The sequence below is a fragment of the Festucalex cinctus genome, chromosome 4, assembly GCF_051991245.1.
Source record: "Festucalex cinctus isolate MCC-2025b chromosome 4, RoL_Fcin_1.0, whole genome shotgun sequence".
Classification (NCBI taxonomy): domain Eukaryota; kingdom Metazoa; phylum Chordata; class Actinopteri; order Syngnathiformes; family Syngnathidae; genus Festucalex; species Festucalex cinctus.
Window position 1 is genome coordinate 12,836,506 of NC_135414.1, and position 27,817 is coordinate 12,864,322.

The window sequence follows — 27,817 nt, forward strand, 5'->3', positions numbered from 1 at the left end:
ATAGATAGATAGATAGATAGATAGATAGATAGATAGATAGATAGATAGATAGATAGATAGATAGATAGATAGATAGATAGATAGATAGATAGATAGATAGATAGATAGATAGATAGATAGATAGATAGATAGATAGATTGACAGCACATGCTTGATAGAATGTGCAAAATCAGGATACATAATTACATATTCACAGTGTGCTACTCTGCAGCAGTGTCCTCCTGTTAATTACGAGCTAACAGAGCATTTGACACATATCTGATTATCTCAAGTACACGCACAACTGCAGCAGATAAGATGAGACTCTTTCCAAGTGGAATTTTCCAGAACATTTTCGTTAACATTCCTATTTATAATGTCATTTTATACCATGGCAGTAAGAGTTTTAACAGTCACATTGCTGACAAAACTCTAATTCTTACTGCTCTGTCTTAATTTTGGATCTAGAAGTACAGTAGATTCAAGTTCAATTCATATAACTGTTGTTGTTTTTTTCCCCCTTCCTGTGCTTTCACATCAGAATGTAGCACACGCTACCAAAGATCTAGAATGAAGCCAAAGACCTACATAGAGTACTCTATCTGAGGTTCACAAGCATCTAAAAACAAGCTTTGCCCACTGGATTTAACTTTGCATAACTTAAGCAGCTCAGCTTGGGGCTGTTTGCAAAACCCAGTGCCATCACTCGTGTGTGTTTTTTTTTCTTTATCTGTGTATTTCTGTGGTAAGTACTTGATAAACCAACAGAGAAGAGTTGATCATATTCACTCGTAACAGTACTACACGTCTCAATCATCATCTTCAAATATTAACAGTGACTAATTTTTGTCAGTGTCTGTGCATCTGACCACATATTGTTAGCATAATGAAACGACTTGGTACTTCTTAAGAATTGAGTCTCAAGTTCACTGTCTGCAATTGTTTGCCATATAGCATGGTAAGCAACAGTAAATAGGCAATAATAATAATTCAAAAACAAAAACAGTAATAGATAATTCGAATACAGATGGAAGGAAAAAATAAAAACTAAACAGCAGTAGCTCACATTATGAGGTCCTGACTTAAGGATGTTGATTTTGCTGTCCCACTTGGTGTTGAAACCTGCAATGTGGCAAAAGGTCAGCAAGTTTAATGGGTGCTAATACTTTCGCAAGGCGCTGTTTATATTAACCTTGGGTCAAATGTGTCACATACCTTTGATTAAGGTCTCTTCAACATTTTTAAATCATGTTTTTTCCCTTTTTATTATTATTATTATTATTTTATTTTATTTTATTATTATTATTATTATTATTATTATTATTATTATTATTATTATTTTTATTTTTTTTAAAAATCCTTACGCTAAATGTTTTTAAAGATTGCTGTTTAATGTATTAACATTGTCAATGTATGTTCTTTTAGTAGATTTTGTAACCTACTTTTATTTTCTCTTCTTTGCTTCTGAATGCTGTTAACTACTGTGTTTGTTGATAGGTGTTGTCTTTCCTTGTGTAAAGCACATTGAGTGGCCTTGTATATGAAATGTGTTGTACAAATAAACTAGTCTTGCCTTCAGACTGCCAATGTTGTTTATCATGACTGTGCAGATGACACGCAACTATATTTATCAATGTCCCTGGGTCCTGAAGAGTGAATACATGAAAGAAATGCTCATTGAATAGAAACCCAGGAGTGATCTGTGGTCTGCAGTCTAGTTTAGTCTAGTTAATTAGTAGAGCCCAGGTTTCAAAGCAAACGTGGTGAAGCAGCATTTAGCTGTTATGCTGCAGGTTTCAAAGCAAACATAGTGAAGCAGCATTTAGCTGTTATGCTGCAGTCTAGTCTAGTTAATTAGTAGAGCCCAGGTTTCAAAGCAAACGTGGTGAAACAGCATTTAGCTGTTATGCTGCAGTCTAGTCTAGTTAAATAGTAGAGCCCAGGTTTCAAAGCAAACGTGGTGAAGCAGCATTTAGCTGTTATTCTGTAGGTTTCAAAGCAAACATAGTGAAGCAGCATTTATCTGTTATGCTGCAGTCTAGTCTAGTTAATTAGTAGAGCCCAGATTTCAAAGCAAACGTGGTGAAGCAGCATTTAGCTGTTATGCTGCAGGTTTCAAAATCAAAAATGGTGAAGCAGCATTTAGCTGTTATGCTGCATGCAACAGAAGTGAAGCCTGTCCCAAATGAAAATAATCCAGCTTGAAAACTATCACTGTAAGAAATGTTGCATGATGTTGAAGTTAGTAGTAGAAATGTTGCAAGATGAGATGTTGACGTTAGTAGTGAGTGTGTGCGATCCATCAATCCATTTTCTTGACCGCTTACTCCTCACAAGGGTCGCGGGGGCTGCTGGCGCCTATCTCAGCTGGCTCTGGGCAGTAGGCGGGGGACACCCTGGACTGGTTGCCAACCAATCGCAGGGCACACAGAGACGAACAACCATCCACACTCACACGCACACCTAGGGACAATTCGGAGCGCCCAATTAACCTGCCATGCATGTCTTTGGAATGTGGGAGGAGACCGGAGTACCCGGAGAAGACCCACGCGGGCACGGGGAGAACATGCAAACTCCACCCAGGAAGGTCCGAGCCTGGACTCGAACCGGAGACCTCAGAACTGGGAAGCGGACGTGCTAACCACTCGACTACCGTGCCGCCCAGTGTGTGCCATATACGTACGATACTGGATCCAGCTCTTCTGTCATTGAACCACATGCTTTTATATACAGTACATATTCCTCTGTGTCAAGTTGTTAAGCATTTGACAGAGTGAGTGTTGATGAGTCCAATGAGACCAGACTTGCAAGTATGAACCATAGACAAAACACCAGAACCTTGAATAGTCTGATGTCGCCAAGGCTGAAGAAAGCAAGACACAGTCGAAGTACAAAGTCATGTTCATTACATTCATAAATATGATGATGCATCATGCACAGTGAGTTCTTGCAAGAGGCTACATGACAAGAGAGTTCCGGCGGCGTTTGCTTTGGTTCAGTATGCAAGAAAAGGCAAAAGTTGTGGCAGGATAACTAGTGGCTGCAGAACACCATCAGCAGAACAACAGCGACAGCATAACATCAACAATAGCATGAAGTTCAATGGAAAATCTCCACTTTTGGGGATGAAATGGGAACATCTCAAAGGTGCGTTATGATCATATCGGCCCAGTTGTAAATAAATAAATAAAATCCTCTGCCTTTAAAAGGATAATAATGCTTACCGGTAGATTGGATAGACACAGAGGAGTTCCAATTTAATAGCATTATTTATAATATCATGCAACATAATAACAATGTGATTCTCATGTTTTTCTGACTTTACTCATACGGGCCTATTGCTGAATTCAACGAAAACAAGATTGATAAAATAACTCACCTGTCAAAAACGTTTGCTCTGCCAGACTTTGATTGGCGTGTATGTATTTAAGCAACATTAAATAAATTAATTTGAAAAATGACATTTTGGTGTGCATTTTGGCTACGTCCGCACTGCAGAGTGTGTTGTCTAATTCAGATTTTTTTTTTGTTAAATCCGATATTTGTATGTACTTGTTCACATTACAAAAATAAATGTGACTTCTAACTTTCAACATCAAGTCAGTTAGTGGGCGTGGTGTGGGTCAGTGGGAGTGGCCATTCTTGCAAACTGTGAGGTTGTTGGTTCAATCCCAGGCCATTGTGACCATGTCAAAGTATTCTTGAGCACTAAGGTGAAAAAGCACTATGTAAATCAGGTACCATTTACCATCAAGATTCTATTATTAATTTAGTTTTTACATATCAGTTTTATATTCCTTTGAGAAAGGTTATGGATACAATTATACTTATTTTTCAAAACCAATATAGAGTTACAAGCAACGTATCATCACAACTTGAAAACTAAATTTAACTAGGGTGACTCATCAAGCGTAGCCTACTTCACTTGAGACAGCAGTTTCCAGGGTAAACTAGCTCACAGTTAACAACCGTTAAAATCTGCTAAGGGAATATGCAAAATCTTTCATGTCTTATTGTATATTATATTTAGATTCAGTATCCCGAGCAGAGAACTCAGTGCCTTTTAGGCAAGATGAAAGCAAGTAAGGCTCACTGAGTCAAAAATGAACTCTTGAAGCAGGCATTAATTGGCATCCTTTTGCTTTCCAGCAAATGAGATGACTAAAAGGTACTTAGCTAATAATTTGCCACCACTTTTAACAGTGGCGGCTTGTAAGTTAAAAAGCTGAGGCCAACTGAAGTGATAGCTCTTGTCATGTATAGCTGCCTGCATGAGGTGACTAAAATATTACACACAGCTCTCACTCTGATGTGCTGCACTTGTTCATTCTCTACAACCACAAAAATGAACTGAACTCCCAACTGTTAAAGCAAAATATGAGATACAGTTTTGTAGAGGCTCTTATCACACTGTATGGGGTATATGCCACGGAAGAGGCGGGACGTGATTTTGCACATCAGTTTGTTTCCGGTCCGGGTTGCAAACGCGCAACCCAGGGGCACAAAGTCAGAAGCACAAGTATTTTTGACGCAGCCCACACGTCGCAAAGCGAACCGGAAACAAACAGTCCAGCCTCTTCCGTGGCATATACCCCATTATATTACAAGATTACCTGTATTAGTCACACAAGGGGGAAATTGGCAAAACATACCAAATAATATTTCAACATTATATGAATTTAGTCTAATTGTACTTGAATATTAAGTTACCACCATTGGAACGCTAACCCTGTTTGGCTAATATAATTAATAGGGATGGGCGAGCACCGATGCCAGGTATCGTATCGGGCCGATACCAGCCTTTTTTCAAGTACTCGAGTACTCGTGACGCAGACGAGTACAAGCGACCGATGGCAGAGGGGGAAGACGTTAAGTGAGTCCGTCCTCCTTGCCTGTAACTGGCGCTAGCTTGCAGCAGTTTTTCACCAAAACTTTACCGGTTTGGAAATACTTCAAAATTGTGAATCTTAAACTAAAATAGCATTTTTGTGAGCGTTAAGACTATTGAAGAGTGACTGTGCTGTTTTTTTTTGTCAAAATGAAAGGAAATATATTTGTTTAAAAATATCTTTTAGTGATTTTTTTTATTTGTCAAAATGTACTATTGGTATCGGCAGTTGGTATCGGTATCTGTGAGTACTGAGGATCTGAGTATCGGTCTGAAAAAAAAGTGGTATCAAACATCCCTAATAATTAACATGTGGTTATTTTTCAGGCTCTCAATATTGCATCATCAAAACGATTCCAATGTTTCCAAAGTCCAAGAAAATAAACAACAATTGACAACATGCTCACATTCTGTTACTGAGTGGGAACGGAACCCACGCTGTTTGCATGGAAGTAATGCAAAAGAACCTTTGTGTGTGTGCCCTCGTTTTCATCCATAAAAATATTCTGCCACCCTAAAGACATATGAGTGGGAAATTAAGATGATAAGATGATCCCATCTAGTGCAGGCACAGAAATCGGCGCATGACAATCGAAGGCTTGGCCAAGTAACTGCTGACAAAGACGTCGGAGTGATAGATCTGTGACAGAGGAGTTTCAAATTAATGTCTACATTCGCTATAAGCACCCACAGGCTCACACACATGCGCACGCACACACACAAACAATCTCTGTCCACATAGCTCTGTCCATCAATTTATTTTGCTCCCCTGTGCCTGAATTTGATGTGATATACAGGGAATGCCATATTAAAGTGTGGGCCTCCTCTCCTTCCAAAATCCAAAACGAGAGATGGGCTTAGAATACAAATGAGCCATAGATCAAATCAATGCTAGGGGTGGTGAGTGCCTTATCTCTCCCAGTCAGTCAGTTTGGAGTTAGTGCCTGCTACAAAGATCCATGAGCAGTAAAGTGGCCTCCCCAGCGAGACAAGTGAGTGGATGCACACGATTAACACTTTTAATCCTTCCTCAAATATCATACAGTATTCAGATTATGTACCTATTTCTTAATTGTGAAGTCTGGGTAGCATTTTATGTTTCAACCGGTGCCTTAAATCTGCAAATCCCCATTATGTGCTGGTGTCGCTCAAGAATTATTTCTGACAGGAATCAGACGTGGGGGCTGCTGTTTGAAGCTCCTTTAAAATAGCTTCAGTGAGCCCACATTTTTATACATGAGCGAAGAGATCTTGTTTAATTCAAGTCAAAGAAAGATCAAAATCACAGTTCTGCAGATGGGCTGTGTTTAATCAGTCTTGGAAAATATAAAAGCAGGTTTTGGCTCAGCAAATGGCTTTTTAAAGGGGGTACTTGCCTCTGTTTTTGAAAATGAAATGAAAATGAACAACAACCATTGAAAACAATAGGTTCTCTTTCATTTACTTCTGCCATGTAGTTGTTGTTGACCATGGTAAGTAGATTTAAGACACCAAGAAATCTGTAGAAATGGAGGCAGTAAGAGTTTGGAATCTTCAAACCACATACTGTAAACTTTACGTGTCATGCTCCAGAGCATAGCGATGTAGCTTTTACCGCAGTGGGTGGCAGCTGCCAACTTTGCCACCCCTACAGGTAGCAATGAATGTTATCAATACTAAATTCAAAATTATATAAATGTTCCTGATATTATCTCTATAATGTGTGTAAACATTTCAATCACGAGTTTAGAATTCTCTCTCTCTCTCTCTCTCACTCTCTCTTGCTCACTCTCCCTCTCTCATGAGAGTGGTTTTGTAGATCATCATAATACCTTTAAAGTAGGCCTATACATATAATGAAACCAAGCAAATCGTTTGGGATAAATATAGGTTAAATTGAAATAAAATGAAAACAATACACCATTGTTTATTCTAGTTTTTTAAAATCTCTCTCTGTGTCTCTCTTTCTCTCTCTCTCTCTCTCTCTCTCTCTCTCTCTCTGTCTCTCTCTCTCGCTCTCTCTCATGAGAGTGGTTTTGTAGATCAACATAATACTTCAAACGTCGGCTTATACATACTTTTGCAACAAAGCTATTTGTTTTGAATAAATATAGGTTAAATTGAAACAAAATAGAAACAGAACACCATTGTTTATTCTCGTTTTTTTTTTGTCTAGTCATGTCTAATAAAACTGCCTTGTCTTGTGACTGTCCACCAACTTATCACAATTTTTTTTTTTTACTTCCCTTCTCAAACAGATTAAAAATAATAATACATTGAGTTGTATATATTAATGATAGAAATTCAAAATAAAAGTTTAAATGTAGCGGTGCACAGATCACAATTTTCTGTCCAATCACCGATCCCCGATTTTTTCTGACCTGCCGATCCCGATTTTTGCCAATACTGATTTTGTTTTTTTCATTACAAGCAGCATATACCTTCAGTGTTCCAATCTTGTTTTATTTTGAAAAAAAAATTGAATATTGGCGAAATAATACAAATGGGTTGTTTCAACTGCACATGAAGTAGTTCTCTCAAATAAAAATGATAATCCTATTAGTCATCTCATCAGAAGAGGACAGTGGCTGACTTTTTCAGACCTCTGAGGAGGGAGATGAGATTGGTGAAAAAGATCGGTTTACTTTTAAGGGATCGGCCGATCACCGATCTTCCAAAAGTAAGGAAATCGGGGCCGATAAATCGGCCGGCTGATCGATCAGTGCACCTCTGTTTAAATGACCTTGGTTTATTTTTTATATCCCCAAAACCTAACATTTGAACATAGGTCTTTATATACACTGAAAATTTTGTTTTTATTATATTTAAGACCAGCATTTGTGTTATTTTTTTAGAAGTACACCATCATAACTAGTCAGCTATGGAAATGTGGGACAATTTATATTGTCTCGACATTCTTTTCCAAGATCTTGCATCATGCATGTCTTGTGCTCTGTGACCTGACACTTTTTGTTTATTCCATCTCACAGATTATTTCACAAGATTTGGCATCAGCATTAAGAAGGCTTTAATTATTTAAGCCTTTGGTAAAGTGGCCCTGCACTGTCTCATGCAAAATACATTAGAGCACCAAAAAAAGCAACACAGTTTTATCTTTGCTCTTCACAAAACATATGCACAACTTAAATTCTTTACAGAAACTCTGTCATGATCCAGTTATTTGTTTGCTGTGTTGTGTTTTCGCATCTTTCAGTCATCTTGGTAGTGTGGATGGGCGGAGCCTCCTACAGAAACCTCATCCCCATGAGAGCCAGGCTCCTAAGTGCAGGAGAATGTTTACCTGCCAGTGCCACCATTTGTTTGTGCCCCGTCTTTTGATCCTTGTATGTTTGTGTGTTTGTGTGTCTGCTCAATTGCAGTGGCTCGTGGTGAGTTTCAGACATGGGCACTATGGGCACCTAAATTGCCTAATCTACCTTTCATTAACACCATTACTTTGCAAAAAAGAAAAATGCACAAAAACGCTAAATAACTCTGTGTAGTCTTAAAGAAGAGACAGAGGAATTTCACAATAGGGTTGAATACCATTACTACTTAACAAACACCTTTATCTTCTAATACTCCAAACTATAGTTAAGGTGTCAGCTCGGGCTGTACTATCAACTATTTTTCGAATACATATTATTTTATCAACTATTCCATTAATTATGAACTGATGGACTTGTTAATTTGGTGTGGTTTCATGATTAAATAAAAACAAACAACAATTAAGCAACATCTTATGATAGGGAGCAATGCTGTACTCACCAATGCTTTTGAAACTGAGAGCTGATTCTTGGACACTGATTAATGCGAACAGCTAGTTTGACAAACACTACTTTAGGTTTAACTTCATGTGAATTACGTGTTATTCATATTATGACTGGTAAAAATGATTCTTTTTGTAATATATTAAACTATTATTGTTCTCCATAAAGTAATTATGATTTGGTTACTGGTTTGTAACTCAGAAAATAGGGGAAAATTTGACGTTGTGATGAAGTGACTTGAGCAACTTGTGGTGACAGTGCAAAAGATAGTCGTCCATTGTTGGAGCTCTCCGTGCTGACAGTATGAAATAACTAAATGTGAGAGCAGAGCAGTTTTATTCACTGATCGATATTTAATTCTATTTATATAAATGTATGTGTTTTTGTATTTATTTCCACATTTATTTTTATTTTTTGAATCTCGTTTTTAAGTTTTTATTCATTTTTACTTATATATATATATATATATATATATATATATATATATATATATATATATATATATATATATATATATATAGTTTTTTTTAATTTCCATTTATATTTATATTTGTATTAAATTTTTGAATTATGTTTTTATATCTGTATGGGCAATTTAGTCTTCAATTAACCAAGAAAATGTGTTTTAGAAATGTGGGTTAAATTTGCTACACAAGCTTGGGAAGAACATGCAAACTTCATAGAGGAAGGTTGGATCTGAAATCCAACCCATAAAATCAGATATGAGCCAAACAACCAGTATTTAACCGTACTGGCATGGTAAAGCGTGGTAAAGCATGACAACTCAAATTAAAAATATTACTATTTTTTTAATTGCATGTATTATTATTATTATTATTATTATTATTATTATTATTATTATTATTATTATTATTATTATTATTATTATTATTATTTGTGTGAAATGTAGCAATTCTGCTATATTCTGGATTTTTCCACAGACTACAGTAATCAAGGGAGTATTTGAATGACTTGGATATTGGCAATTTTGTATCTATTTAAGAGGTGTATAAAAAAAACAAAAAACAAAAAAAAACACCAAGTCAACCAAGAATTGGTTATGGTTTTATTAACAAAGAGTAAAGTGTAAGACTACAGATGGTTCTGATGGTGTTGGCAAAGAAATGCGTCGTTTTGATTGGTTCGTAGAGTTGTCGTTTTATCTCGCGATATCAGAAATCCTTGCAACCCTTCACTGTCTCTACCCGTGCTCACTGCTCAGTTGCTGTTGTTCTTCGGAGGCGATGCCTTCTGTCTGTCCTCCCTGGTTGATTCTGCCTAGGGTGAAGTAGGATTCTTTTCAACTAACCTACAGGAGAAAACTACTGTCGGCGTGGCGAACAAGATTCAGCTCTGCTCCTTTCATCACCACTGGCTGCAGGTAAGCTCGCTAACAGCATGTATTTTGGCTTCCTTTTTTTTTTTTTTTTAACACATTCATATGCACAGCTAGCTGGATCATACTTATAATCATAACGAGACACTCCAAAAAAAGCGTAAGAAAACCCCCATCACCAATCCTCTCCCAAAACATATATGTGCTTTAATTTAAATCACTTTCCAGTCCCGTGTATGTGACAGCATCGAGCACATCGAAACTAGAAAAAGAATGCAGTAACTTCAAAGCTCGGCGTCCTCCCTGGGATCTGAAACCACCCTTTAGCTTGTATGCTAACGACATGTCTGCTTAAAATAAATTGGTCCACTTGCTGGGGGACTGTGCTCGCTGTGTTCAGTTGTCTAACTGTCATTTTTGTTGTTGCTATTGTTGTGAGTTGTCAGGTGGCGACAGAAGGAGGCTCAACACTAGTTGGTAGTTTCGGATCCCTGCCTGCAACTGTGGGAACTTATCTACCCTTGTTTATTCCCCGACAGAACGCACACATTTTACACGGGCTTAGCTGTTGCGATTTAATCTCTTCTCACTGTAATCATCCTGATTCCGTCCCTTTGCAAAATACACGGAATGCGGTGACATTACAAACGGCTCGCTTTATCTGTCGCTGTCCAGTTATTGTATACTGAGGAGACAACCAAACGCGTCGGTCAAGGTGTGCACTGTGCAATCTACTTCGCTTACGTTGACAAGTTCTTCATTTATTTTTTACCTTGATAAAATACCTCGATAGCGATATTGAAACAGTACAATGGCAATACAAAGACGGCAAACACGGAACTTCAAATTATTTGTATATTTGTTAAGTCTACTTGTAAACAATAGTTTTTGTTAAATGCATAGATGCAGTTTTCATACATCCATTATGTATGAATGTATGTATATTGTTTTCGTTCTCTGACTTAGTGTATGCATGAACAGTCGAAAAGTAACAACATTGAGTAGCACGAAGGTGTTTTGAGTCCTTTGTGTGAAATCTATTCAAATGCACTGTAGTAGTGAGAATGTTAATACATGCCAGACTTTAAGAAAGTATCATTTATTGTTTTAATTCACATACTGGAGCTCATGCAGCATGTGCATGATGTTATGACACTGTATTAGGATGTTCTTAACATTACTCATTAAAAAAAGAGCTCTGCTTTTTAACAGTATATAAAGCTTTAACGTAGTATGCATTAGTATTCCTATATTTGATATTTGAGTGCATTAGTTAATGCTACATATTTTGTGTACAGCTAAAATTTCTCATTAGGGTCAGTGAGTGAGCTGGAATCTGTCTAAATTGACTTTAGCTAAGATGTGGCGTAGATTGGTCATCAGTCAATCACAGGACACTTGTAGACAAACAAGCATTTACACTAATGCTGCCTTCATGTTGTATTGAAATTATGGTAAATACCACGTTGAGTTGAAAGTTGCATGTGAACACCCACTCATCATGTCGTATTTTCCACTGGACAACTGGGAATTTATTTTGATACCTGAGTGTCCGAGCTAGAGAACCTTCCAACTTTCAACATGGCCTAGGAGAGATTTATAATGGAGGTGGAAAGCCACAAAATTATATATGACACGGCACGTCCTTTTTATAAGGACAACCTAAAAAAGGATGCTGCATGGAACGTCATAGCAGAAGCTATGGGAGTGGCTGGTGAGTTCAATCAAAGGAAGTCCACCTCTCTCTTTCTGCTTCTCTGTTGAGCACAGACTCTCTGTGTTTTTGTCGTTGTTTTAAATGGCACATTATCATGCGCGATCACACGAGACACGGCGGGAAGTTGTCGGCGGCGGTGCAGCCGGTGAGTTTTGTCCATAAAATTGACGTGTCCAGAGCATGCAGTCATGACAGAGCAGATCCGCAACGCACACGCATGCGGTGTAATCCCGTGGTTGGCAAGTCCACGCAACTTTCACATTCACGTACTTGGAGCAACTAATGGGTCAGTAGTATCTTGCTCAAGGATGCTTTTGACATGGTCAGAGGGGCTCAGGATGGAACCCAGAACCATTGGTTTGGGAGGGGATTACCCCCAAATGCTGTGTTGATGGAGCTGTTTCTCTGCCATGATGGTTAATGATCAAACTCAAACGCACACTTCCCTCAGTGGTTAAGTTGCCCAAAGGCATTGTTTTAGTGTTGTATTGTATTTTCTGTCTGTTATTAATTTGTGTTACTGTCAACTATCTTTGTTTTTATTTGTATTAAGCGTCTTTGTTTTTATATTTCTAATTTTTAGTTTATGTTGTATAGCACTTTGTATACAACTATTGTTGTTTTTTATAGTGTTCAATAAATAAGGTTGAGTTGAGCTGAGTAAAGCGAAGGAATCTAAAACATGTCTTAACATTTACACATCACATGCCTTCATCCTTTTGTGTCCGTGCTTGTTGAAGTGGATTCTTGCGCATTGATAATGTAATGTGGTATATGGCATTTCTCACAGGTTGCAGTTTGACTTGTGGTGTTGGGTGGAGTGTGATATTTCGCTTGTCTCTGCATTATAAAATGGCAATTGTGTGGCTTGGCTCCATTTAATAGTTTACAGTAATTGGTTTTTACTCAATGTAGCTTTGCTGAAAGACCATGCAACCGGTTCATAACTACTAAGTTTAAACTGAAATTTAAGTTTGTTTTTTAAATTGCCCCACTGCAAATGTTTCAACAAGAAAGTACAGTGTGCAGTGATGCACAATGTGAATTTAAGAAATAAAACAGTCGATTAAACAATTGTAATTATGATATTGTCAAAAAATTGTATTGTTTAATAAACTTCCGTCAGGTCTCTGGGATTAACCTGCAAAAACATGGTCCTCAAAATTAGAAGTCGGTCCTCAAATTAAGTCTTTGATTTGCAATTTGCATTAGTGCTCCGCAAAGAAAGAAAATGTTAATTTGAGTTTTGGATGAAAATTACAGACCTCTCTCATCCCTTTAAGTGGGTCAGTAAACACAATTGGTGGCTGTCTTACGTACGTACATATCGTTCTGCCAACTGAGGTGTTGAAGAGAGTAAGAGATATAAGACTTTTTGAGAATAACACCCGACTGAGCCAGATCATCCAGAGCAGATCGGCCAACCAGTGACGGACGGTCGGCTTGACCTGACCAATCTGTGTGGTTTGCAGAATAAGGAAATCTGAAATTACACTCCATCACGCATCACTTTTGTTGTCGAAAGACAAACATTGTGACCCAGAGTTTGAATATTCAACTCTGTATTTAAATTTGATGTGCTGCAGTTTATTTCAAGTATGGAAGGAAACTGTCTTAGCACTTAAGATTTTTCTGAGATTTCTTCAATTTGAAATCCTAACATTCTTTTTTTGGTCAAAATACATTACAGACACATTGCTGAACAGAAACATGTGTTTTGTTATTTCCTTTGGTCATTTTACAATAGCCGCTACCCAGATAGCAAAAGATGTTTATTCAACGTTGAATTAGGGTTAAAATGGATGATTTTTGGTTACGGTTGAAGATTGATTGGTCAATCAACATTGATTCAACAGCATTATGTTAACATTGAAGTTTGTGTTTAAAAGATAACATTGAATCAACGTTGTATTTTGGTTGAATTAAAACGTTTGAAAGGTCAATGTTTAATTAACGTTGAATCTATGTTTGCCCTTCTCGTTTTTTTTCCCCTTCAGCTGAGAAATTGACTAGGAGAGGGGGAGGGGAAGTATTTTGGGGACAGGTTGGTGGGTGGGGGGTGTTAGAGTCTTTAAACATTTATAATAAATATAAAACATAAAGCTAACTACTTTGCGGATTTCATTTATTGCGGGTATTTTTTGGTACCTAACCCCAGCGGAAAACGAGGGAACACTGTATTTGCAAAACTTGTAAATTATTTGAATGTACTCGAAACACCTGGCATTTCCACCAAATAAACTGTACACGTTAGAGTTTCTAGTTTGTGCATTTCAGCCCAGTCATCAAAAATATGTGCCCACATCCGGCATAAGTCCGGCACAGGTGGCATTCAGTCGACACTGGCATAAGGCATGTGGGCCGAACATGGCCCAGGAGCAGCAAAGGTGGCACTGGCTTGACTCTGGCAAACAGGATGTGGGCCAGTTGCTGTGTGACGCATCTGGCCCAGCTATCAATTTACAACTCTGGGCCACATATGTATAGCCAGTCTTGTCCCACTCTTAAATGCAGTTTCAGATTTATTTATTTTTTCTACACACATTTTTTTTACACATACTTATTTGCATAACAGATGTTAAGAAGAATTTTAATACATCATCACACAGACATTTCAATATGTTTCTGGTCAAACAATCAAAGTTTGTGTGTGAATTCTGTGAACGAACTTTCATGAAGCTTCCAGAGAGAAGTTCTTCGAACGTGCGTTCACCATTTCTTTGTAGCGATTAGGGTAAGTATTTAATTTTCCTATGTTTTACATTTGATATTTTATGGCTTCATATTGACACAACTACTGAATTGACTTCACAGACATTGGTGTGTGCGTGCGTGCGTGTGTGGTTATCTAAATTTTCCCGTTAATAGTTTCAATGCCATAATATTTAGTTAGGTGCACTCACTGGCTGATCAGAGAAAATCTCATTTTATCTGACCAGTTTTGTTTCAACCTGCAACGCATAAACTTTAAGTCTAACAATTCTAAAATAAAAACAACTATGAATATTCATATGAAAGAGATAATTATTTACATTTAGTGGAAATCTGATTCAGAGGTAAAGCTTTTAGGGGGCAATATTGTAATGAAGCTATTTTATTGAGACGCAACTCTGCGAGTATAATCATATAAAAAGGTACCAAATTATCACTAGCACCAAATATTACATTGTTCTGGGATAATATTCAGCTTGTATTGTAAAATATGCAGAGCTTGAATTATGTATTTTTTATAGTGCTGTGTGATATGTACATTGTGTGCATAATATTATATTAAAAAAATACAAAAGAGGAATGACTTATGCGTTACACACATTTCCCAGGTTATGTTTTAAAAATCTATTATATATCTCATACAATTTTAATTTCATCGAGTTGATTTAAATATCTACTGTACTTTCTAACGTTATTGGATCGCTGTTCCACAGTACGCCACTAGATGGCGGGACATGCTACTAACCAGACTGACACACACAGTCATACACAGCGTAGAAGAAGAAGAATTTCAAATTGCCGACAGCCGTGCTAAGAGCGGGAATCCAAACGTCGACGTTCTGTGTTTCAGGTCGGTAAAAGTTACATTAAATAAAACAAATATGTATCACCATGTCCATTGTCAGTTGGGTCGCTAAGCATATTGGTCTTTAGAGGTGGTTTTAGTGAAGAAATTGTTTCGAATGATCCTAAACGTTGAAGCTAAGTTGCTAATTCCGACGGCCTCTTAACAATGAGAGTTACTACAAGCCTATCTGTGTGCTATGTTGCTGATATGCTAGTAAGCTAACGAACGGCACTGAAGCGCTACAGGAGCGTTTACATGAAGAATGTATCTTTTTTTCAGTCGTTTTTAACAGGCTGGTTTAACAGTTGAAGATAGAACATTGAATAGCGTTTTCTTTTAGGTTTAGTTTTTAAAGTAAATTAAGTCCACTTGTATAGTAATGTAAGGTTTATCTGTAATTTGTTTAACTTCTGTATATAACTTAATTCATCACGAAATCTAGTCGAATCATGCTTCAGGATATTTATTTGTTGAGGGAAGTAAAAGTATTTTTTAGTAATTACTAATTATTGAGCCTATAATGAACAAATTTTTTTCACACTGTAATAAACCAAAGGTGTAAATGTTGTACTTTGTTGCTTTTAATATCATTTGTTGTCTGTTGATGTACAGGTAACTTGTGCTGTTTTGACGAGTCACATGGCGTACAGGTGGTGCCAGCGTCTTCGAAACCAGATGGCTAATTAGTAATTTACTACTTATTCAAACTAAGACGGCATGTTGTACCTTGGCCAGAGCTTGGTGAACCTCTTTGGTAAGTAAACAAGTGAACAAACACTCAAAATATTCATTTCTAAGAATCTGAAGAAAGCTTAGGTGAACTACCTTTCACCACATCCAAATGTTGAAATTAGTGACAGAGAATATAACTTGGCACAGGTTTAATGGGGAAGGAGAACATGCAGAGGTCTGTCTTACCTATAAGGAGGAAGAGGGCAAAGTGCAAATTTTTTTAAGGTAATGTTGGTATGTTTTCAGAATTCATAATATAAGATAACATAATAATTAATAGAATATCGGTTGTGCTCAGGTTTCAGGCTCTGAGTGTTTCTTCAAAATGTTCTGTCCACAAAATCCATTCTGAGGAGTAGCGCAAGACAGGTAAATGATTCTGCGCACTGTACTACATGATTGTGATGATATTATTGCGGTAACACATTGCTGACTTGTACAGTAAGTTTGAAACTTACATGCTGTGTTGTTGATATTGTTTAGGTGCACAACTCACTTTTTCAAGACTACAAACACAATTACAGCTCTACAACAGGTACCTAGACCCATTGTTAATTTAACTTGTGAGTAATAATAACTACTATGATTATGAAAGAACACAATCACATTGTGAAAAAAAATGTTGAACAGGGTCTTCTGTTTGTTTCAGGCAACCCTTTTTGCGGTGCTTGGGGACCAACCGGAAGAAAGGGAAATACTGTATTCGTAGTTGGTAAGTTTTTCAAAGGTCACTGTTGTAGAACCAAATCATCATAAATCTTAGCACATTTTATTTTATTTTATTTTTTTTTACCAATTTGTAAGGCATAATTATGGAGGACCAAAACTGCCAAAATTCAAAATAAATAAATGCCTAAATAAATAAATGACTAAATAAATAAGTAAATTACTAAAAGTGAAAGTAAAAACGGATGAAAAATATACAATTCAAAAATGAAATAAAATGTATTATTTTTATTTTCAGTTTTAGTCATTTAGTTATTTAGTTAGTCATCTGGGGGGTGGAGAGGGGGTGATGTATATGAATATTGCAAAATTTAGTAAAGGTTATGTAATTTACTTAAAAGTAAAATCTTCAGGCATCGGGAGAATTCTATCAACAAAAGTTGAGTGCAAAAATTAAATTAATAATAATAATAATGTCGTCTCTCATAGATTAATCACCTGGCTGTCGTTGAAGGCACCAATTCGGACAACCTAATCAGACGGATGATGGCAACTGTGATGACAAATGCCCTGGGCTGTTAAATGAATACAACTGGGCAGGGAAGCAAGACAAGTGTTGCATTGGCAAGAAGGCATTCAAGGAGACAGTGATGCAAGACTGTATGTTTGGTGAGTTATCGCCTATGTAAACTACTTATTACAACACAGAGTTGTTTTTGAGCAGAATGTTCTGAGCTGCTTTCTTTTGTTGTGTAAAATCACTCCACCTGGGGTATGGAGTCAGAATCCTTCCAATACCCGAAACCTCGTAATAAGGGTTTGACTCTCCGAAAACATTTTTGTATAACTGAAAAATTGTTTTGAATTGTCCAAAAATATTTTTGAATGACTGAAAATTCCCAGAAAAAGCTTTAAAAAAAAACACTAAGAAAAGACACATTTTAAAAGTGCGGCTCCACATAGACATTATTTATCTATTAATTAGAGAATGGTCAATTCCGAAATCAATGAAAAAAAAAAAAAACCCATCATTGATACTTCACAAAAACAGCAATTAGTATATGTATCTTTGTCTTTTCATTAATATATTGCAGTCAAGATGGACTCCATCAGGCCAGGGCTCTACACTAACTTTTCCACTACTAGCACTGGTGCGAGTAACATTTTTGGTTGCTCGCACAGCACAGGATTTAGTCGCACCATTATTTGTGGAGGTGCAGCATGGCCTGGCTTAGGCATACGCAACTCGATATATTTGCAAAATATTTTATTGGAACACAAGGTTTGCCTGCAACAGCAGTGGCTATCAAAACAAGTCAATAATTTCTAATAAATTATGTCAACATTATTTTCTTTAGCTCAGTAAAAATCAGTATTTTTTTTTTTTCTTCACCGCTACTCCCCTTACCTTTTCATCTTTATGCTGTCCTCGCTCCGAAGCTTCTAAATTTCACCAGCTAGACAGCGAGTTAACGACGTTCCAAATAACCAGACTTCATTTTCCTTTTGTGCTATTAATTTGAACAATGGCCTCTGACCATTACCCTCTTTAAGTCGTCGTAAAAATAGAAAATAAAATAAACAATGTACCTAACTATACACGACACACTTTCATGCTAGTAGCTAGTTACATTGCACATTCAACATTCTGTAATTGTCCTAATTAACAAAAATAAATCTACAGTGGTTTTTATATTGACATCGCATGTATTTACCAACATTGTCAAATTCAACAAAAAGTGGTACTTAATACTTACTGATAGTTACTGTAACAACAGAACAGCTTTTTTTCTAAAACAATAAATTGTATTGGATACTAACTCTCTTCTCTTTTGTAATCTTGTCTTTCAGTTGCTGCTCGACAGCTTGACCGTACACTGACTCAGCAGGACTTTGGTGTTACTGTCAAGCATTGGCTGCGTTTTGCTCATTAGCGTAATGGTGGCATCCCAAGCAATGCTAGTGCCTTGGACGCAACTGCGAACGCAAGTCAAATTTAGTGTGTCTTTTTATGGACTGACGTACAGTCAAAGTGAAATGGTTACCGCTTTATACACTGATGTTCCTACAGTTCATTTCATGTTTATTTCATTCCTTTGTCAAGAAAAAGAATAATACAATAAAAACAAACATTATTTGAGGCAGAAACCAAACGGGTGTTATTTTCTTTGCCTCCATTCTCCCCAGAATTCAGTTACAAAGTACTGTGTTTTGATTTCTAATAAATGTTTGAATATTAAACATATTTTCTGTCCTAAGATTTTCATACATATGGGGAAGTATGGTTAAGGAAATCAACAAGCTAATAATACATCCAAGTAAGTTGTAAGACATCTGCAGAAACACTAGGTGAAAAACATACGGTAACTTTTTTTTTTCTAGTGGACTAACCCAATATTTTTTGTTAGTTTAAAAAAGTAGTTCTATATTAATGTGCATGATAATAGTAATAATAATAATGTACATTTAGATGTAAATTCCAATGTAAATGATGATTAACTTAAAACATTTATTCCTCACATTAATTCACTATAAAAATGCATGTAGGTTCTGATTTAGATGATAGTTGAAACGACATTGATATTGTGTGATATATGGTTACAAAGCAAACGTTGACTCAACATTTTATCAACCTTGCACTTTCTGTATAATTTAAATGTTAGAATTCAATGTAAAATCAACCAAAGATACATGTAGATTCTGATTTAGATGATGGTTGAAACAACATTGATATTGTGTGATTTATGGTTGAAAAGCAAACGTTGACTCAACATTTTATCAACCCTGCGCTTTCTGTTTAATTTAAACGTTAGAATTCAATGTAAAATCAACCAAAGATGCATGTAGATTCTCATTTAGATTATGGTTGAAACGACATTGATATTGAGTGATATATGGTTGGAAAGCAAACGTTGACTCAACATTTTATCAACCTTGCGCTTTCTGTATAATTTAAACGTTAGATCTCAACGTAGATTCAACACTTAAGCCGAACTATATTTCAACGTTGATTCAACCACATTTTGCTATCTGGGTAGCCACTAGCTCATTCACTGCCAGCCATTTGAAAAAATTTCCCAATTTTTAATACCAATGTGATATTACGTTCAATAATTATATATAAACCGAATCTACCAAATAACAGAATAGACTCCCTACATTTTGTCCCGTCCCGTTCTTTTATAATTTGACAGTAGAAAAATGTAGGTTTGCCAAAATACAGCCATTTCTCCCATGGACTCTGAAACTGTGTTAAATTCATATAAAATGGGGCATGATGTCATCTACCGGTGGTTGGGCATGAGTAAAGTTGTTTCCAAGTTTGACATTTACTGTTGAGCATAGTCAGATTAGCCCCCATTTATCTCGGCTCTAAAAAATACAATTGACTAGTATACTTGTCAAAGGCAGTGAATGAGCTAGCCACAAACGCTAACAGGCGCCACATTCTACAATGTCATCATAATTAGCTTCTTCTTTTTTTTTTTTTTTACGTTCTAGGGCTGGTGAAAACAGTTGGAGCGGTTGATTTTAAAAATAGGTTGACTAAAACTTTTTGCGTCAAAGCTCCGCCGGAACTATGTTTGGGCCTTCCATGTTTTATACATGGAACTTTTTTGTTTGTTTGTTTTGTAGATGCCCGCAGTATTGCAATGGCGGCTCTGATCTGATTTTTGTTCTTCTGTTAGTGCATCTAGTGGCCGAATGGTGGATGATATTTATGTGCTTAAAAACACTCACTGTTAGTACTTAATTAGTGGGTTTTTATTAAAGACAAAATGGCACATTGAACTTCCCCAAAGCACAGGAAGGGAAGATCTGAACTTTCTAAAAAGCAATTGGGCTGTAATTATTCCAAAATATAACCTGCCACTTGGTTTTAGTCACTCAATCACTAAACCAGTAGAGGACAGTCATGCATTAAACATGCTAAAGCTAGCTAATAGCTCTAGCCTTGTTTAGTCGTGGAATAATGTTGAAGCATCATCTGTGACTTTTAAGACACTTATATGTGTAATGAAGATCTAATGATGTGTGATGGATTTTAAAAACATTTGATAGTGACAGCGCGAGTCCTTATATAGCGATTAAAAATAATTACAGGATGATGTGTTGATGTTGGTGGCGACATTTTTTTAATGGCAATTTCATCCTAAACTGGGCTCCGACTTCCAGTCAGCCCAGTCAAGTCAGCCACCGTGTTGCCATGAACAATTTAAAATAGCGTACCAAGGCACTGATGTTGTGTATTATTGCATTTGCGAAGATTTGATTCGAAGTTGGCCCTCTCACCTCTAAAGATTTGAAGTTGTCCTCATTTTCAATACTCGATTCACGCTGTATGTCCGCCACTTCAGGAAGCTGACAAAGAATGCTGAGGTTAGAAGCTCTGAAGCTCTTTGCATGCAGAAAATTTGACTTCCCTGACACCTTTTCTTACACATCTCTGTCATTGATGCTTCATTTAGATTGCAAATGAAGTTTTCCCTATATTGCGAAGGGAATTATGACCTTGGCCCAAGAGACTCATTAAGTCTTGATTGAATTGACTGGGCGTTCAAATTTAGACAATGGTATGCTTTACTGCCACCAGTGTGTCCACTTGGTGTATCATGCCTCCAGTGCAAAGCTGGAAGTACCTGGCCATGATTTTGGGTGTGCTCAAACACCCCTAAAATAAACCCAAGCACTCCCAAAATTTATTGACTATATGTTCTTTTTAACAAGCTAGAAATATGTTCAAACTAGTGCTGTCACTAACGACTATAAAGAAATCGAGTCTTCTATCGATTATTCCATCGATTAATTGACTAATCGCCTGACCCTCAAGAAATATTTATTTTATGTATTTATTATTATTATTATTATTATTATTATTATTATTATTATTATTATTATTATTATTATTATTATTATCATTATTATTATTATTATTATTATTGTTATTATTTATTGTATTATTATTTTTTATTTTTTTTATTTTTGTAAGTCCACTCAGGTTGAACGTGAGTTTAATTTAGTAGATACAAAAACGCATTGCGGAAACACAATATTGGTTCTGGCAACTTCCAGGTGCCGCAAATATGTTTTTTAATTTTTTTTTTATTATTATTATTAAAATAGTTTCGACGCATGCATTTTTATGTCGACCAATTTTTGTGGTAGACCCAACCGACTTGGTGGACTTTTTTACCCAGGCCTAGTTCAAACCATACAGTACTCCATCCAGTCCCTCCCTCCTCTTCTTGACCGAGCCACAAGCCAAGTGCGCAAGTGCATATTCTTCCAGACACATCAAGTAAAATGAGTGGAAAAATTTCTTAACTTCTAGCGCTCAATGATAACGCATTATTATCATTACCAGGCCTAATTTCAGCAGCAGCATTAAGCTGTAACTGAATGTTTGTTGTTAGGAAGAAGTTAGCCAAGGCTCAAAATAATGGATTCTCATTGCAATTTATGAGTCCGTTAAATCGAACAGGCGTTTGTGCCACAACACGCTTACATTACCTATGATGCACAGGAAGTCGTAAAAGTGAGAATGTTCACTTTTTGAATTACCTTAAGTGCAAAAATTTTGTTTACTTGAATGTAAGAATTGTGGTGAAATACTGCACACCACTTTTCTTAAAAATTAAAAAAAAAAAAGACTTCAGTTGCTCACAATCACTCTGAAGTGTTGACATTTTAAGAACAACTTTTTTTTTAGAGGAATTGTGATATTTACTTTTGCAGACTTTTGAGAGAAAAGAATCACCTCTTTGACCCTCCTCCATCACAAACCCTTTGTTCCCTTGTGTTCATATTTCCATTCTGTCATATCTGCCCCAGACGGAGCATTATATACCTTCAAAGCGACTTTGATGCTTCTTGCTCTCCGTCAAAATCCTTTTTGAACACCAACAGCATGAGCTGCTTAATATTCCAAAGTAGTCAGTGGCCTTTTCAGTGAACTAACAACGTTCTGAAGATGCAAGTCTTATCTTCGTCTTCGTGTGAAAGTCAGCTGGAGTACAGCCCTTTTTGTTTTTTTTTTACAAAGTCGCACCAAGATACAGCAAACACATTCTTCAGAGCTTCTTGTGACAGGCACAGTGGTAAATTCATATTTTGGGGCCATATATGATTTTGTGTGTATTGTTTTAACAATCCTGTCTGATTCAACTATTTTATGTTTTCTGCTTTTTTTTTTTTTTCTTGCTTTTTTTTTTTTTTGTTTTTTTTTTGAGTATTTGATGGAATCAAACTAGTTTTAACTTTCTACCGTAAAAATGGGCCTGTGACTCGGGACTTGGGCTGGGAATCTTTGACTGTCTCACGATTCGATTTGATTCCGATTTTTGGGTCTACGATTCAATTCAGAATCGATTTTCGCTTCTCGATTCAAGCGATTTTCGATTTCAAAATTATTTGATTGGCAAATGATTTCCGCTTCAATTTACAGATATGCAAAAAATTGTCATGATCTACTCCAGTCTGCTTTGCAAGACAAAATGACAAATAGAGACATTTATTCATTTTGTATTGTAAGTGCCTTTTTCTACAAAAACAGCATGTGGGCTACAACTGCCCTTTCCCCTTCTTCTTCATGTCTAATTTAAATAAAATCGATTTTTGGATATTAATATCGATTCGATTCATAAATGAGAATCTCGATTCTTTTATGAATCGATTTTTTTGCACACCCCTACTCGGGACCACGACATGACTGTCATGCCACCCAAAGTTCACTGACGCTACCCCAATACAAATGTAATAGGATGAAATCAACATGTTTTTACTTTTTACATATTAAATATTCAAGTTTTCATGGTATATTGACTTGCATTGTTCAATAATCGTTTTACCACGCTGCACACATTTTATGCAAGTCAGTTCAAATCCTTACAAAACGATGATATTTAGATTTTATATGAAAATAAAAATCCCCTAACACCCCCCCTCCAAAAAAAAGCTCTTTATTACAAATTCCTGAGGTAACATTAAGTAATTAAGTATATGTATATATTTTTTGGCCAACTTCATTTTGTCGCACAAATTCTATTTAAGTGATTTCTTGATTGACGAAGTTGAGAGGTAATCAGGCTTGGCCTGGGTGTGGTCAGTGAAAAATAAACTAGCTCTCCAAAAATCCAAAGTCAGCTGGGATAGGCTCCGCATACTCACAAATGTAGTGAGACTATGCGGGAGAGAAGATAGATGGATGGATGGGTTTTGTCATTGATTTTTTTTTTTTTTTTTTTGGCTCTGTAGTATGCCGGTGAAAAGCATAAAACCACATATCCAGATTGATTAGTCCTCCCAGAGGCCAAGTCAAGCTGTTTTAATTACAGTGCTGAATCTGACTATTGATCCATTCAACTGAACACTGTCCTTTTTGATCCTTGTTCTCAAATTAGAAGGATTCAGTTTAATGTATTTTAACAAACACCGGTATTACTCATATCTCATATATTCTAGCAGACTACATAGCGTACTGTACATAAAGATTTGGTTTGTGGACCCAACAATTGTTTTCCAATTTTAATACAGTGTTTTTTGTTCTTTTAGGGGAGTTGTGACCATGCGTTGCCTGGCTGCTCGAGTCAACTATAAGACCCTCATTGTCATCTGCGCCCTTTTCACGCTCATCACTGTGTTGCTGTGGAATCGCTGCTCTAGTAACACCTCCCTACGATTTTTGCCTCGAGCTGCTTTGGTGGCCCCAAGTCCCAAGGAGGGGGATGCTAGCTTCAGCAGCCAACAACACCCTCCACAACCTCCGGAACCCCCACCTGTTGTAGGTGGAAACAAGTACGAGGAAATTGACTGCCTGATCAATGATGACTCCACAGTCAAAGGCAGACGCGAGGGTGGAGAGATCTATATGCCCTTCAGTTGGATGGAAAAATACTTTGAGGTGTATGGCAAAGTGGTGCAGTATGATGGCTATGATCGTTTTGAGTTTCAACATAGTTACTCAAAGGTTTATGCCCAACGGGAGCCCTACCACCCAAATGGGGTCTTTATGTCATTTGAGGGATACAATGTGGAGGTCCGTGACCGAGTGAAATGCATAAGTGGAGTGGAAGGTAAGGCTGTTTTGCAGAGATGTACTTTTATTTGATGTTTTTACAAGACTGTGCATGATTTCAGTTGTTCATTCATTATTAAATTAGAGTTTTCCAATGAGTTTATGGACAGTATGTATGTACATTAATCATTATCAAAAGCATGGAGATGTAGTAAAAACATAATTTCCTTCTGTTCTTTTCCATTATCTTCTGGGGCTCATTGGTCTCTTAATTCCAAATGGTGATTATTAGGGGTGTGAATTGCCTAGTACCTGACGATTCGATTCGTATCACGATTCACAGGTCACGATTCGATTCGATACTGATTAATCCCGATACGAATTTATAAGTCGATTGTTGCGATTTTTTTTCATTCAAATTTAGAAAATACTAATCAGTAAGCTTGTAGAGTGTAAGATTTATATGAAAATGTATTATTTATTTATCTTATAGAGGTTGTAATCTGTTTCATGTTTGAACAGCATTAAAATAAAATATTAAGGCTTAATGTTCCGTTCATATAACATTCTTCCATGCTCAAGGTGTGAATCCTAACCCGAAGTCAGACGTTTTGTTGAATATTTTTCCATTAAAAATGGAAGTTTAAAAATCGATTCACACACAAAAAAAAAAAAAAAGGCAATGATGATAAGACGTTGAATCTGTTGAATCCGAATACCGAATGAACAATTCTGAGCTCTTAAAAAAAATAAAAAATAAAAAAAATCGATTTTTTTTTTAATTGAATCGATTCGAGAATCGCGCGATATATCGCCGAATCGATTTTTTTTTTTTAACACCCCTAGTGATTATTGTTATCCATACAGGATTTAGATCTTATTTTTGATTGATGAATGTAAAAAAAAAATAAAAAATGGCTCAACTGAAAGGACCTGTGAGCACACAGTCACGAAAGCTGCACACAGTGCAATTTTTATGTGCAGTACATTGCGTGTTCTAAGTCCAATAAGCTTCCATATTGCTTCCGCCAACTGTTGTCTGTTGACACTTGAAGCGCAAATGTTTCTGCACCTCTTGAAAGACTGCTTATCAGCTGCATGTATACTGTCTTCTGTTAAAACCATTTCCAAATGGAGGATTTATTAGAAGTTCAATTGTGGATTTGACGTCACGTTTCACAACGTCTTCATTTGCTTGATAGTTAGTACATGACAATATTTTACACACGTTATGTTGCCTACAGACATTTACCCAGACTCCATAGATGTGCCATCTGTTCAAAACTAGAGTTATGGAAGAGGAAATCAAATTGGAGAAACACACTTAACAGTTGTCACCATGCCTCTGTGCAGCGCTAAGTATGAATATTGAAAAAGCCATGGAAGCTTGATCCCACATATGTTCATGTGGTGTCCAGATTGACTGCTTTGGCCTCCTGGTGACAGAGCGCCACTGAACTGTTGCGTATTTTGCAAGGTTCTCTGATTTTCATGTGGGTCCAACCATTCGTTCCATTTGGTGTGCTGCGATTCAAAATTTAATTTCATTGTTCATTTTTCATTTATTTCAGGCAGCAATCAACAACAATATATCAATTTTACTAGACAATACTCCACTAAACCTAGCCTGAAAAGGGAGTAGGAGGTAGAAAAACTTAAGTCCCACCCCAAACTCATTAATATCAAGCTTTGAAAACAAATTTAGCTTCTCTCCTGCAAACTTGCAGTAACCAACAGCTGTTTTCATGAATACTGAAAAACAGTGTGTTTACAAACCGAACTAACACCATCAATAGTTATATGCAATTCATAATTACTCTTAACATAATCATACATCATAACTTTTGTTTTGTGTAAATTTAGAAATTATGTTCATCCACTTTTTGATGGATTTTAACTCCTTGGTCACAGCAGTTATCAACTCATTAGAAGTGTTACTACTATAAAATATGTTTGGATCATCTGCAAATAGAATAAGCTTTAGTGACTGTGATACATTAAAAATGTCATGTATATCTACATTAAAAATCTTTGGACCCCACACGGAGCCCTGGGGAACACCACAAAACAATGTCAAGTTCTTCTGATGTATATTGACCTATTTTAACATTTTGTACCCTTATTGTGAAATAACTTTTTATCCAGTCTCCAGTCCAGTTATACCACATGTACCACATTGTTCCAGTTTAATAATAAGGATTAAATGATCTATTGTATCCAAATGCTTTTTTGAAATCATCAAAGATACCAACTGCATACTTTTTCAGTTCCAGTGTAATTGTCATTTCTTCTATTGCATCAGTTATTGCCACGGAGGTAGTTCTTCTGGTTCTGAAAACATATTGTCCTTCATTTATTATTTTATATTTCTCGAAGTAGTTTTCAAGTCAAGAATTTAAAAGCTTTTCCAAAATTTTGGATAACTGAGTCAATAGAGAATTAGTAAAACTGTGTTTGCAATCATTTTTGCACAGAGGTATTACTTTGGCAATTTTCATCTTATTCGGGGAAACAACCAGATTCAGATGATAAGTTGAAGATATATGTTAATGGTTATACATTATTTCGAATGGCCCTTTTAACAAAAAAAAAAAAACATATCAATATCAAGACAATCGGGTGACATTTTGCTTTAGCACTTAATGGACAATGTTTTTCACTTCCTCTTCTTTGTTTGATGAAAGAAATTTGATTCGCAGGTGAGCGGTTTCGCAGTTCAAAGTGGTATTATTTAGTTCTTACTACTACATTGTCAGGCTTGTTACTCTGAAGTACTTCACAAAATGTCCATGCGTCTTGTGAACATTTTCTCCTTTCTCTTCCACAGGTGTGCCGCTGTCCACTCAGTGGGGTCCCCAAGGCTACTTCTATGCCATCCAGATTGCCCAGTATGGCTTGAGTCATTACAGCAAAAACCTAACAGAGCGCCCACCCCACCTGGTGGTCTATGATACCGCCGAGGAGAGAGATAGCCGAGCCAGCACGGCAACTTGGAACGTGCCAAAGGGCTGCAGTCTCAGCCGTGTCCAGGACAAGGGCCGTGCTTCCTCTGTTCGTCAGTTCAGTGCTCCAGGTATGTAAGCATTCTACGCGTCCAGGTGGCCTTGAGGCAAAGAGGTTTAGCGCTTGTTAACTGCAGCTGTAGGAGGTTCGATATAATTTACACCCTCAGGGCAG

The 27,817-nt window shown here is 36.7% G+C and overlaps 1 protein-coding gene and 1 long non-coding RNA gene across 4 annotated transcripts in view; both read left to right on the plus strand.

The window, feature by feature from the left end:
- The first annotated feature begins 9,812 nt into the window (after positions 1–9,812).
- The window catches only part of glceb (glucuronic acid epimerase b), a 28,855-nt gene continuing 10,850 nt past the window's right edge, over positions 9,813–27,817 (plus strand). Inside the window, exons 1-3 of one of the 2 annotated variants that reach the window (XM_077518998.1) lie at positions 9,813–9,997; positions 24,178–24,698; positions 27,468–27,713. In XM_077518998.1, coding sequence (XP_077375124.1) covers positions 24,191–24,698; positions 27,468–27,713 — 754 coding nt within the window. In that variant the 5' untranslated portion in view covers positions 9,813–9,997; positions 24,178–24,190. Of the gene's footprint in view, positions 9,998–22,524; positions 22,725–24,177; positions 24,699–27,467; positions 27,714–27,817 lie in introns of those variants that run through there. The other variant, XM_077519000.1, reaches the window with a different exon arrangement.
- LOC144017533 (uncharacterized) lies at positions 14,413–18,779 on the plus strand. Of its 2 annotated transcripts, none has more exons than XR_013283203.1 (8): positions 14,413–15,441; positions 15,841–15,982; positions 16,108–16,185; positions 16,259–16,329; positions 16,444–16,495; positions 16,610–16,672; positions 17,116–17,295; positions 18,478–18,779. It is a non-coding gene; the product is annotated as an uncharacterized LOC144017533 (long non-coding RNA). The 2 variants fall into 2 exon arrangements; XR_013283202.1 differs by having other exon boundaries at positions 14,413–15,231.